Genomic DNA, 14,022 nt, shown 5'->3' on the forward strand with positions numbered 1-14,022 from the left:
TTGCTGGGTGTAAAATGACTTACCGCATTTGCCTACACAACACACTGCTGAAAGATTTCTAAGAGATGTGATAAGGCACTGTATAAATGCAATTATCCATTGCCTTATTTCCTGATTTACAGTCGACTAAATGAGCCATTCTACAGTGGTGCTGTCTTCACAGTCGCTTTCCAGGCAGTCTTGAGCAGGGCAAAAATCCCAACATCTGCCACCCAACCAGATGGTCACTACCATGCACTCCAAGTGCCAAAACTGCTGGCAGTTTATTGTATTTGACATGGCCAGATTTAAGTTGTGTCAGGTCTTTTCCAGAATGCACAGAGTTACACAGAATATATACGGCACAGAAACAGGCCATTCTGCCCAACCAGTCCACGCTGGCGTTTATGCTCCACTCGAGACTCCTCCCATCCTTCCTCATTTAACTATCAGCGTAACCCTCTATTCCCTTCTCCCTCTTCAAGAGCATTCAAGCATTCTTTTGGGGGGGGGGATAGGGCTACAGGCAGACCAAGAACAGATACATACTTAGAGTACAAGAAAAGTAGAATTTTAATTCAGCGTGAAATATAACCCTCAAATATTTGAAGAAAATTTATATTTTCAAACAATAAATATAACTCAAAACAAGCAAATGAAAAAAGTAACAAATACATTTCTTTAACAAATTTGTACAAAGCTAAAAAATTTCTATCACTTCAATAGAATACAGCCCATCACTCTTCTGCGGTTTCAGTTCATGTAGTTTCTGCAGACTTCCCTCAATCTTGCTGAGCTCAGAGTAAAATTTAACCTGCCAGAGACAAAGGTTCAAAAATGTTAGAAAAAAAAATTAGCAACCACCAGTGATTCTGAATCGGCTGAAGATCACAAATGACACGATTAGTGCTTGTCCACGCTGCAGCACATATAGCCACTTTTGTATTGGTGCTTTTATAGTTTGGATTTCTAGTGACTGGTTTATGTGAGCTGGCTTCTGCCATTTATAAACATTGCTGCCTTGTCCCAACAGCAGATTCATAGACCCATGGAAAATTGGGTCTTCAGGTCCACCCTTCCTCAATTTCCAAGACAAAACAGATTCCGGGTCTGAAACTATTCAGCCAGTAAACTTGGAGAGATCACAGCAGTGGGGACCCACATTAAATACTTCTACCTGCTAGGTAAATGTAAGATCTTCGCTCACTTGTTGAGCAATACACTTCCCATTCCATCTGTCTGGCCTCATCTTTCTCCACCTTCCTTAACTGATAGTTGGAGAAACATGAGTCAATTAAGCTCATCAGCATGGATTCCTAAAACGCAAGTCATAAATGCCCAATCTCATAGAATTTTTGGAAGAAATAACGAGAGGATTGATAAGGGAAATATGGTGGATGTGTTTTATATGGATTTTCAAAAAAAGCATTTGATAATGTATCAAAAAGAGATTTCTGGCAAAGATAATGACACATGGAATTGAGGAGAATGTGGCTACAAATATAGAGCTGGTTGGAGGGCAGCAAGCACAGGGTGGGCTAAAAGGAAGTTCCTCAGGCTAAAAGACTTGGTGAGCGGTGTCCGGCAGGGGTCTAGGGGGGTTTCTGTTATCCAAAAGTAACCTGGATTTAGAGATTGAGGAAACAATTATCAAATGTCTAGACAAAATCAAACTGAAGGATGTACGGCAAACTGACAAGGGTTGCAAGACTGCAGGAGATTAGACAGACCAGCAGAATAGGCAGGTAAGTCATAGAGTCATAGAGTAATACAGCACGGATAGAGGCCCTTCGGCCCATCGTGTCCGCGCCGGCCATCAAGCCCGGTCTAATCTAATCCCATATTCCAGCATTTGGCCCGTAGCCTTGTAAGCTATGGCATTTCAAGTGCACATCCAAATGCTTCTTAAATGTTGTGAGGGTTTCTGCCTCCACAACCCTTTCAGGCAGTGAGTTCCAGACTCCAACCACCCTCTGGGTGAAAAAGTTCTTTCTCAAATCCCCTCTAAACCTCCCGCCCTTTACCTTGAATCTATGCCCCCTAGTTATCGACCCCTCTACTAAGGGAAAAAGCTCCTCAGCATCCATCCTATCTATGCCCCTCATAATTTTGTACACCTCAATCATGTCCCCCCTCAGCCTCCTCAGCTCCAAGGAAAACAAACCCAACCTGCCCAGTCTCTCTTCATAGCTGAAGCGCTCCAGCCCTGGTAACATCCTGGTGAACCTCCTCTGCACCCTCTCTAACGCGATCACATCCTTCCTGTAGTGTGGCGACCAGAACTGCACACAATATTCCAGCTGTGGCCTAACCAGTGTTTTATACAGCTCCATCATAACCTCCTTGCTCTTATATTCAATGCCTCGGCTAATGAAGGCAAGTATCCCATATGCCTTTTTTACCACCTTATCCACCTGTTCCGCCGCCTTCAGGGATCTGTGTACTTGCACACCCAGATCCCTCTGACCCTCCGTCTTGCCTAGGGTCTTTCCATTCATTGTGTATTCCTTTGCCTTGTTAGTCCCCCCAAAGTGCATCACCTCGCACTTTTCCGGGTTAAATTCCATTTGCCACTGTTCCGCCCATCTGACCAACCCATCTATATCGTCCTGCAGACTGAGGCTACCCTCCTCGCTATTTACCACCCTACCAATTTTTGTATCATCCGCGAACTTACTGATCATACCCTTTACATTCATATCCAAGTCATTAATGTAGACCACAAACAGCAAGGGACCCAGCACCGATCCCTGTGGTACCCCACTGGCCACAGGCTTCCAGTCACAAAAACAACCTTCGACCATCACCCTCTGCCTTCTGCCACTAAGCCAGTTTTGTATCCAATGTGCCAAGGCACCCTGGATTCCATGGGCTCTTACCTTCTTGACCAGTCTCCTGTGCGGGACTTTATCGAAGGCCTTACTGAAATCCATGTATACCACATCCACTGCGTTACCCTCATCCACACACCTAGTCACCCCCTCAAAAAATTCAATCAAATTAGTCAGACATGATCTTCCCTTGACAAAGCCATGTTGACTATCCCTGATTAATCCTTGCCTCTCCAAGTGGAGACACATTTTGTCCCTCAGGATTTTTTCCAATAATTTTCCTACCACTGATGTTAGGCTCACTGGCCTGTAGTTCCCCGGTTTTTCCCTACTACCCTTCTTGAATAATGGTACTACATTAGCGGTTCTCCAGTCCTCTGGCACATCCCCTGTGGCCAGAGAGGTCCTGAATATATGTGTTAGAGCCCCCGCAATCTCTTCCTTTGCCTCACACAGCAGCCTGGGATACATTTCATCCGGGCCTGGGGATTTATCCATTTTTAGGCCAGCTAAAACCGCCAATACCTCCCCCCGCTCGATGTTAATATGTTCGAGCATATCACAGTCCCCCCGCCCTATTTCTATGTCTACATCGTCCTTCTCCATAGTGAAAACAGACGCAAAAAATTCATTCAGAACCCCTCCTACATCTTCCGGCTCCACACACAGATTGCCACTTTTGTCCCTAATGGGCCCTATTTTTTCCCTAGTTATCCTCTTACCCTTAATATACTTATAAAACATCTTCGGATTTTCCTTTATTTTGCTTGCCAGTGTTATTTCATGGCCCCTCCTTGATCTCCTAATTTCTTTTTTAAGTATCCCCCTGCACTTTTTGTACTCCTCTAGGGCTTCCTCCGTCTTTAGCCTTTTGTATCTACCAAAAGCCCTCCTTTTTTTCCTAATCCATTCCCGTATATCCCCTGACATCCAAGGTTCCCTGTGGTTTTTGGAACCACCCTTGACCTTTACGGGAACATGTTGCCATTGTATGTTCTCAATCTCCCTTCTGAAAGCCTCCCATTGCTCCGATGCGGATTTTCCTACAAGTAGCTGATCCCAGTCCATTTTGGCCAGATCCTGCCTTATCCTATTAAAATCGGCCTTCCCCCAATTTAGAACCTTTATTTCCGGCCCATCCCTGTCCTTTTCCATGGCCACCTTAAATCTTACCATATTATGGTCACTATCACCAAAGTGCTCACCTACTAGCACTTTTTCCACTTGGCCGGCCACATTCCCGAGAATTAGGTCCAGTACCGCCCCCTCTCTTGTAGGACTTTCTACATGCTGGCTCAAAAAGCTCTCCTGGATGCACTTTAAGAATTCTACACCCTCTGAGCCTTTCACACTCTGACTATCCCAGTTAATATTGGGGAAGTTGAAATCCCCCATTATTATTACCCTATTATTTGCACATTTCTCTGAGATTTGCCTACATATCTGTTCCTCTATCTCCCCCTGACTGTTTGGAGGCCTATAGTACACTCCCAGCAAAGTGCTTGCCCCCTTTTTGTTTTTAAGCTCCACCCATATGGCCTCATTAGAGGACCCTGCTAATATATCATCCCTCCTTACTGCAGTAATTGACTCCTTAATTAATATTGCGACACCCCCTCCTCTTATACCTCCCCCTCTGTCTCGCCTGAAGATTCTGTACCCCGGAATATTGAGCTGCCAGTCTTGCCCTTCCCTCAACCATGTCTCCGTGATAGCAACAATATCATACTCCCATGTGTTTATCAACACCTTCAGTTCATCCACCTTATTCGCAAGACTCCTTGCATTAAAATAGATGCCATCCAAGTGACGGGAGCAATTCAAAGCAGAAAAATGTAAAGCAATACATTTTGGAAGCAACAGGGAAAGGAAATGCATCTTAAAATGGTCAGGTTTTAAATGGAGTAGAGGTTCAGATAAATAGATTAAAAGGTGGCAGTGCAAGTAGATAAGGCCACAAAGGCAGCAAACTGAATCTTTGATTTTTATCTGTAGAGACACGGAAGTGTCAACATTGAACTTGTACAAGATCTTCGAAGTGTTGCGTACAGTTTTGGGCAGCCCAGTACAGGAGGGATGTAAAAGTTCAGTGTAAGTTCACTCGGCGAAGACCAGGGACGAGGTGTTTTTTTCTTGAGAGTTGAGAAGGGTAAAGGGTGACCTGAAGAGGTCTTCAAGATTCTGAAGACTTATGTTAAGGCGAATAGTGATCGATTGTGTCAACGAGGCAGTGATGGGAGGGCACAAATTTAATAAAAAATTAAGGAGCAAGGTTAGAAAGTAATTTCAGAGGGTGGCTAGAATGTGGATGTCCCGACCACAAGCTGTTGTTGAAACAGAGTCCATATGTTCTTTCAAAGGGGAGTTGGATAGTTGCTTAAAAATGAAGAATATTAAATGGTATGTGGAGTGAATAGAAGAGCAAGGTTAGAATAGATGGCTGAATTCAAGAAATTACCTGAATGGAGGGAGACATGAGACAAGACATGTTTCTGGAGGGAGATGTGTAGAAGAATTGAGAAAAGGTACGGTAAAAGCAATCCAAAAGAGGAGTGTTGGATCATATGGCCTCTTCCTGTTCCCAGGATTTAAATTTAATATTCCAGTTACTGGATACCAGGCCAAAGAACATTTTTTACTGAGACAAAAAGGTAAAAGTTCCAAGTGAACATTTAACATGGCAATAAGTGGCAAGCAAAAGGAATACTCTCACATTACAGTAAACTTCTCATAGTCACAGAGTGTGAACCTAATATCAAATAATAGCCAGTACTCCAGGGATCACACTTTCAGCACATTTGACTGTGTAGCTTACCTGGTATCTGATGAACTTGTGAAGACGGGCAAGTAACCCGCGTGCCTCTGTTGTCATTACCAGCACCGTAAAGTGAGCGTCCAGCAACAGAGATATCCAGTCCAAGACCTGAAATGATTGCCAGCAGTCAGTAGCTGTTCACTACTTCAAAACACTTGACATATTGAGAGAGTGGTTAGCAAGGCATATGGGATCTTGGGCTTCATAAATAGAGGTATTGAGTACAAAAGTAGGGAAGTTATGCTGAACCTTTATAAAGCGCTGGTTAGGCCACAACTGGAGTATTGTGTCCAGTTCTGGTCACCACACTTTAGGAAGGATGTGAAGGCCCTTGAGGGTGCAGAGGAGATTTACCAGAATGGTTCCGGGGATGGGGGATCTTAGCTACAAGGACAGGTTGGAGAAGCTGGATTTGTTTTCATTAGAGCAAAGGAGGTTGAGGGGTGATTTGATAGCGGTGTACAAGATTATGACAGATTTGGATAGGCTAGGTGGGGAAAGGCTGTTCCCACTAGTTGATGGTACAAGGACTAGGGGACACAAATTTAAGGTTTTGGGCAAGAGATACAGGGGGGATGTGAGGAAAAGCTTTTTTACGCAGCGAGTGGTGAGGACCTGGAATTCGCTGCCGACGGAAGTGGTGGAAGCGGAGACACTCAATGTTTTCAAGGGGAGACTGGATAGGCACTTGAGGGAAATAAACTTGCAGGGCTACGGGGATAGAGCGGGGGAATGGGACTGACTGGATTGCTCCACAGGAGAGCTGGCACGGACTCGATGGCCTCCTTCTGTGCCGTTATGACGCTATGACTTCTACGGTAACCAGCAGTCATCACTCTACTCCACATTAGTAACCAATTTTCCCCCCCAAACAGGCTCAGCTCCTGAAACAGCCAGTGGGAATAAGTGCACCACAAATGTTCAAACCGCAGTTTCCTTTCCAATACATTTGTTCAGGACAAACAACATGATTCAGTTCACTAATTACACGAAGTTATTTAACTACAATATGTTTTTAAATTCTCAGGACGCGAGTGACACTGGCATAGTGCATTTATTGCCCATCCCTAGTTGTCCCGAGTAGGTGGTGGTGCGTCTTCCCCTTGAACCGCTGTAATCCTTGTGGAAGTGATTAGGCCTAGGCCCTAAGCTCTGGAATTCCCTTCTAAAACCTCTCCACCTCCTTTAAGATGCTCCTTACAACCAACATCTTTGACCACCTGCCCTAATATCTCCTTATGTGGCTTGGTGTCAAATTTGTTTGACAACGTTCCTGTGAAGTACCTTGGGACGTTTTACTACGTTGAAGGTGCTACACAAGTGCAAGTTGTTGTATATCTGTGACTTGCTCGGCCACTTCAGAAGGCAGGAAGAATCAAACATGTAGTAAGGATCGGGCCGGGGTGGCAGGAAGGACCTTACTGAACCAGTCACATTTTTGCAACAAAACAACAGCTGTCACGGTTATCTTTTCTGACGCTAGCCCATAAATTGCAGGATTTGTTGACTGCTATTTCATAACTTGCTATAGTGGAATTGTGAACTCATGACCTCGGGATCGCTCGTCCAGTACGATAACCACTACACTGTCTACTCAGCACAGTGCAGGATTGAACCCGAGATCTTTAAGGTCTGTATAATTACAGGTAGACTATCCTTTATCCGAAAACCTCGGGACCAGCTGTGTTTCGGTTTTCGGAAAATTTCGGAAGGTATTTTATAAGACTGGGAAATTTGTCGGGGGTGGGGGTCGGCGGGAGTCGGGGTCAGCGGGGGGGCGGGGGTCGTCGGCGGGGGTCGGTGTCATGCGCACGACTTACGCTGAACGAAAAAACCTTTGGTTTTTTTTTTTTTAAAAAGAGGGTTTCGGTTTTCGGAAGTTCGGATAAATGGTAGTCTACCTGTATTACATCGAATTTACAGCACAGAAACAGGCTATTCGGCCCAATTGGTCTATCCCAGTATTTATGCTCCACACGAGCCTCCTCCCACCCTCTTCATCTCATCCCATCAGCATAACCTTCTATTCCTTTCTCCCTCATGTACTGATTTAGCTTCCCCTTAAAAGCATCTATGCTATTCGTCTCAACCACTCCCTGTGGCAGCGAGTTCCACATTCTCACCACTCTCTGGGTAAAAGAAAAACAAGTGATTGTTAGATGGCCGAGATGATTCACTTTGTTCAAATGTGTGGTTAAGTAGACATCACAATGGTTTTGTCTGAGCGATGGTCCATTTTCCTGCATGAACAACGATCAGGTAGGGCATTTCCCCACTGAACTGTTATAGGTTTGCATTTTTGTGCTTTTAAACAGTGCAAGATGGCAAGATGTAAATTCTTTCACAATTTCCCAAACTCAAGACAGATGTTTAAGAAATCATTTATTAAAAAACAAACAAAAAAGCGTATAATACCGCAAGCCCCACCAAACCAATTACATCAGCATTAGCTATTTAAGTTTGCAGCAGAAAATATAATGCATAGAAAAGAAAGACTTTCGATACCTGACTGACTGTGGGAATCCTTTTGCCTGGAAGGTTTGCTTTGACAGTTTCACAATGCTTCACATAAAGGTACTGCATATACTGGAGAAACAACTGGAGGGGGAAAACAAATCACCGTGAAGACAAAGAGCATTCATCCTGTAATGGAGTATCTACCGACCATAAATGAGCAAAGACCAGCATAACCCACTGTTGGGTAAAGGGGTGCACTGCTCGCCTCCCAATCAGTAATCCAGTGAAAAGGCTGCCCAGCATTCTAACCCAATAGATTAGGTGCGTTGCCAGGTGAAGAGTTTCCAGCCTGCGGTGTTTGCATTTTTAGCAATTTTCATTTGCACCGAATCAAATTCGGTGTCAGTGCTTTCAACAGAGGCGAAAAAGTAAAAACGGGAGCAAAAAACGTCTGAAAACCAGAAACCCCAAGTATTGGCCTAAAGCTGTAAAGCCCAGGAGAGCAAAAATTCTCTCAAGTAATAAAATTACTCCCTCGCCCACCCCGATGTTAACAAATAAAGACCAAGTTAAAATGTTTCCAAATTAGGGAGGGGTGGTGGGGAGAAATCAGTTTAACCCAATGAAATAAAAATCCTGCGTACAAATTTAGAGCGAGGTGGAAGTGCGATCCTCAATTTAACTTAAGTCTGAAGTAATTGTTCCCTAAATAATTCCCATGATAAGAATTACAGGAAAGATGTGATTGCACTAGGGAGGGCACAGAGGAGATTTACGAGGATGTTGACAAGACTGGAGAATTTTAGCTGCGAGGAAAGATTGGATAGGCTGGGGTTGTTTTCTTTGGAACAGAGCGAGGCTGAGGGGAGACTTGATTGAGGTGAATAAAATTATGAGGGGTCTAGATAGAGTGGATAGGAAGGACCCTTAGCAGAGAGGTCAATAACCAGGAGGCATAGATTTAAAGTAATTGGTGGAAGGATTAGAAAGGAGTTGAGGAGAATTTTATTTCACCCAGAGGATGGCTGGAACTCACTGCCTGAAAGGGTGGAAGAGGCATTTAAAGAGTACTTGGATACACACTTGAAGTGCCGTAACCTTCAAGGCTATGGACCAAGAGCTGGAAAGTGGGATTAGGGTGGATAGCTCTTTTTCGGCCGTACAGACACGATGGGCTGAATGGCCTCCTTCTGTGCCATAAACTTCTATGATTCTATGATCAGCTATTTCAAAGTAAGATGATTAAAGAGGCGCCACTGAGGCAACCCCAGATCATTGAAATCAAGTGCTTCCATTCCCAATTGTTTCGTGCTTAAAAAGAAACTTTACCACAGCCCATAGTAAGAGTGTTGGCTGCCAAGTTCTTCCCTTCAGTGCCCTGAATTATGGCTTTAGTGCAGAAAGTGTAGGTTACACTGCACTGAGTTCTCTAGGTCAGTCTTTTTGACAGCACCTCCCAACCACGCGACCTCTACCACCTAGAAGGTCAAGGGCAGAAGGTGCCTGGGAACACCACCACCTGCAAGCTCCCCTCCAAGTCACACACCATCCTGACTTGGAAGTATATCGCCGATCCTTCATCGTTGCTGGGTCAAAATCCTGGAACTCCCTCCCTAACAGCACTGTGGGAGTACCTTCACCACACGGACTGCAGCGGTTCAAGAAAGCAGCTCACCACCCCCTTCTCAAGGGCAACTAGGGATGGGCAATAAATGCTGGCCTTGCCAGTGACATCCACAGCCCATGAATGAATACAAAAAAAGCTCTATTACTGTGGGAGTCACTCAGCAGAGGTCAGACAAAGAAAAAGGGCTATAAGGTTCCCATTAGCCTGCCTCTGCTTACACAATCACTGCTCCACTCAGTGAAAGAATTCAATGGCTCATCATGACTACACTTACACACCACGGCATTTTTGAAGGGCTGTACTTACCACTACTTGAGGAACAGAAAGATCTTTGAGGTGAGGCAAAAGAAAGGCTTCACTGTACGAGGACAGCAGAATTTCATTTCTGTGCATTGCAGTTAAGGAAAGCTTTGTACAAATGTCTAGGGTGCATACCAGGTCTTGAAATCTTAAAACTAAAGGTCAGTTTGAAAGAGAGTCTCATACACATGTGTAATGACATTATTAAAAGCATGTTTTTGATTGGCTTGTGGACCCGTGATGATGCCATGTCTGATTGGTCCAGAGGAAGGTGAGCCTTTCTGCCAATAAGCTGCTTGCAATGGTCAAAAGAGGTGTTACTTTCTAGCAATCTGATTGGCCTATGCATTACTCTTGCTCTATTTAGCCTGTTGGAACCACACAAGAAAAAAAAATGTATTTATGTAGCACCTTTCATGATCTCAGGACGTCTCAAAGTGCTTTACAGCAAAGCTGCAGCTGTGGAGACTGAGACTTTCACAGAGAGCTAGACATGAGTGCCAATGTGGGATGATAATGAGAAAAAAGCTACAAGGCAAGAGAATGGAAAACAGGCAGAAAGACAGAGGATGGGGTAGAAAGAATTTGCACTGCATACACGTAGAGTGTTGCATCACAGGAGACCAACTGGTGTATATTCTCCCTCACCCCCCAAGTTACTTCTCTTTTTCCTGAAGATGTCAATCCTTATTGGGGCAGTTTCACAGGAGCAAACAGCCCGTTGGTACCTTACCCAAGTGGTCATTCATGAGAGAGATTTGAGCCGGTAAGTGTCTATTGACCATTTACCTTGGAGGAGTATCACAGATGAGCCCACTCCTGCTCTCACCCAACATTATAGAGATGTTTCAGCAGGAATCACTGTACAGTGATCAGGAGTTCGGAACCCTGATTTTCATGCTCCCTATCCCAGGATTGCCATCAATTGCAGTACCCTGACTGCTACCCTTGTTGAGACCAACTTGGAATCTTCTGATCTGTACGACTCAGTACAAGGTATAATAAAAAAAAAAAAAAATTTTATTCATTGATGGGATGTGGGTGTCGCTGGCGAGGCCTGCATTTAGTGCCCATCCCTAATTGCCCTTGTCTAATCCCACTAAGCCATCAGGGAAGCCGAGGGAATACTCATTTTAAATGGTACAAAGCTATCACATTTTAACAAAGGTATGAGGTAGATACCAAATTTAGAGGAAATAGGTTGAGTTTTGATTGTGTTTGGCTGAAAAATAAACTGAGGACCTAAGCACAATCTAATTCCTGCTGTACTGTGCTAAATATTTTAATCTAGTGATTTTACACAAATGATCTGATTCGGCTGTCAAACAGTTGGTGTTGCATAGCTCAAAACAAAGATTAGGATCCACCCTTGTTGTTTTTGACAGCACATAAATGTAAATGAGAAAGTAGAGGAGGCCCCAAAGGTCTTACAGAGCCCCATGTCTAACAGCAACATGGGATAGAACAGCATTTCATCATCTCTGGAAACAACCAGCAACCAATTTTATGCCTCATCTCTTTCCTGAAGCTTTTTTTTGTGTGGAAGTTTGAATTCTACTAGTTCCCGAGTCACACACCACCTGTGGCGGAGAGGGTGGAGGACAGTCTGTTTCTAGATTTCTGCATTGCTGCTCAATCAGATGCTAAGAGGAGGCTGTGACGGCGACTTCCTCAGATTCCACACCTCAGCCCAACAGCACTCCACGTGGAAATGCAAAGATAAAACTGGTGTGGCATATCGTAATCGGGGAATGGCTCACCTCACGATTCCTTACTCTGCATCGCTAATCTCCGCTGAGACAACTTGGTTAGAACAGCAAGAGGAGGCCAGGCCCTTGCCCAGAGGCAGCCAAGTCGTCCAAAGTTGCTCTGACACACCTCCCAGCAGATGATGATAGAAACCTCGAGTGACTTGCTTGCCCTCTTGCGAGGGGAAAATTAGGGAGTCCCAAAGGAACAAAATATTCACAAAGACCAGTCACATTTTGTTGATATGTAAATCCGTAGCCAAATCCCCGATTTGCTTTGATGGTTAGCACAACAACGCTGTGTATTTATACAGCTCCCTTAACGTAATAAAATGTTGCAAGACGCTTCACAGGAGCGTTATAAAATAAAATTTAACACCAAGCTACAGAAGGACAGGTGACCAAAAGCTTGGTCCAAGAGGTAGATTTTAAGGAGCGTCTTAAAGGAGGAGAGAGGTTTAGAGAGGGAATTGCAGAGCTCAGGGCCCAGGCAGCTGGAGGCACGGCCGCCAATGGTGGAGCGACTGAAATCCGGGATGCTCAACATTGGGTCACAAAAATAGTAATCTAAAGAATTTCATAGGTATCGAGGTAAAGACTGGCGAGTACATCAATCTTTCCCACCTTCTATATTATTTTGACACACGTGGGAAAAAGGATACAGCAAAGCTGCCTTTTTAAGGCCGACTGGACACCTTGGTTTATCAGACTCTGCAGGATCGAGGGCTCGTTTCCACGCTGGAACATCACAGCTGTCCTCTTCCAGCAAAACTGGACTGAAGCCATTCTCCACAATCTCCATTTTCTCTTCTGCTTTTGAGGGAATCGGATCTAATTTAACATACGAGGCTACACTGCCTAAATCCACAATTATCTTTTCCAGATCTGAATCATTGGCACTGAGGGAGAATTAAAAACAAACTACTTTAGTCATCTTTAATTACAATTTCCATTTTCAGGATAATTGCAAGCAACTTAAAATACTTTTGGAAGTTGATAAAATACATTTCATCGGCAAAGAGCTGTGCTCACTTTACAAGCAGCTGCCAGAGCACAGGCCCGTGAGATACTCCCTGCCAATGTTGGATTGGCCATGTAGGGAACTGTAGTGTGAACCTGGCTCCATGCACTCTGCAAACACGGTAGCATCAGCCTCTAAAAGACAATTTCTTTTTGTTTGTAACAGAGGCCAAAAGGAAACCACAAAGGCCCATTCCTTACTTGCAGATGGTGATAAACGAAGAGATTTTTTTCTGATCGCAAGTGGATTTTCATTATATATGCGCGCACAGACACATCCCTCATTAAATGCCCTTTCAAGTATCCTGGTTATATTGGAGCTGATAACCAGCTCAGAGGTATAATTGGATTGATAATCTATATGCTATTACAGATGGCCAAGTGCATGGGTAAAGGAACAGCCATGTAAATACAGCAATCTCAAGAACCCTAGTGTTCTCGCTATCTAGAGTACAGTAACCACACAGTTAAAAACATCGTATTCACTGCTTTCATGGGATTTATTAAGCTTTACACTTGCAACAAAACTTAACTACCCAAATGTAGTTTGCTGAAGTTAGTTCAATAGGAACTAATTTTGGAAAGCATAAGTCAGAGAACATGTGAATGTGACAATTTAATGAAACAGTGCTTAAACAACACATGTAAAAATTTAATGTCATGCACTTTCATGCAGCAAGATGCCACAGCTTAATACTTACCTTAGGAAAAACTTCAAGCAGGCACATGTAACAGCCTCTGGGATATCAGGGAACTGCTGAAGACAGAGCTGCAACAGGGAATAGTCTGCTTTATCCAACGCAACTGCTACCAAATCCGGACACAAGCTGAAAAACAATTTAGAGTTTGAGAGGACTGCAATTGTTTGCCTTACCTTCCTACAACAGAAAAAAGCCTCAACCCCCATCAAAACTGAACGCAGAGACACACAGGGGCTTTGGCTGCCCCCATCTCCCCCAGTCTCACATGGAAGGTCTATCCCAATAAATATGGTTAAGTGCCAAGGAATTTAGAGTTGGTGTAAAAAAACACACTGGGCTCGGTACTTGCTTAACATGGGAAGTAATCAGCTGGGTATTATCAGTAAGTTAAGTTAAGACTGGTTGTGTGTGAAAACTTTGCATTCCAAAGTAGAATAAGTGTTGCGTCAGCTGTGGCTCAGTTGGTAGCACACTCGCCTCGGAGTCAGAAGGTTGTAGGTTCAAGTCCCACTCCAGGGACGTTGAGCACATAAAGCTAGGCTAA

At 44.1% G+C, this 14,022-nt stretch overlaps 1 protein-coding gene across 1 annotated transcript in view; it reads right to left on the reverse strand.

Moving 5' to 3' along the window:
- Window positions 1-534: 534 nt before the first annotated feature.
- The window catches only part of nol11 (nucleolar protein 11), a 39,200-nt gene continuing 25,712 nt past the window's right edge, over window positions 535-14,022 (reverse strand). The window contains exons 13-18 of the mRNA XM_085963914.1: window positions 13,479-13,604; window positions 12,420-12,656; window positions 10,016-10,094; window positions 8,131-8,223; window positions 5,626-5,733; window positions 535-793 (exon numbers count right to left, since the gene is read on the reverse strand). Of these exons, the coding sequence (XP_085820040.1) occupies window positions 680-793; window positions 5,626-5,733; window positions 8,131-8,223; window positions 10,016-10,094; window positions 12,420-12,656; window positions 13,479-13,604 (757 nt within the window). The 3' untranslated portion in view covers window positions 535-679. The remainder of the gene's footprint in view (window positions 794-5,625; window positions 5,734-8,130; window positions 8,224-10,015; window positions 10,095-12,419; window positions 12,657-13,478; window positions 13,605-14,022) is intronic.

The sequence above is a fragment of the Somniosus microcephalus genome, chromosome 21, assembly GCF_052327205.1.
Source record: "Somniosus microcephalus isolate GS21.2 chromosome 21, FLI_Smic_1.0, whole genome shotgun sequence".
NCBI lineage: Eukaryota > Metazoa > Chordata > Chondrichthyes > Squaliformes > Somniosidae > Somniosus > Somniosus microcephalus.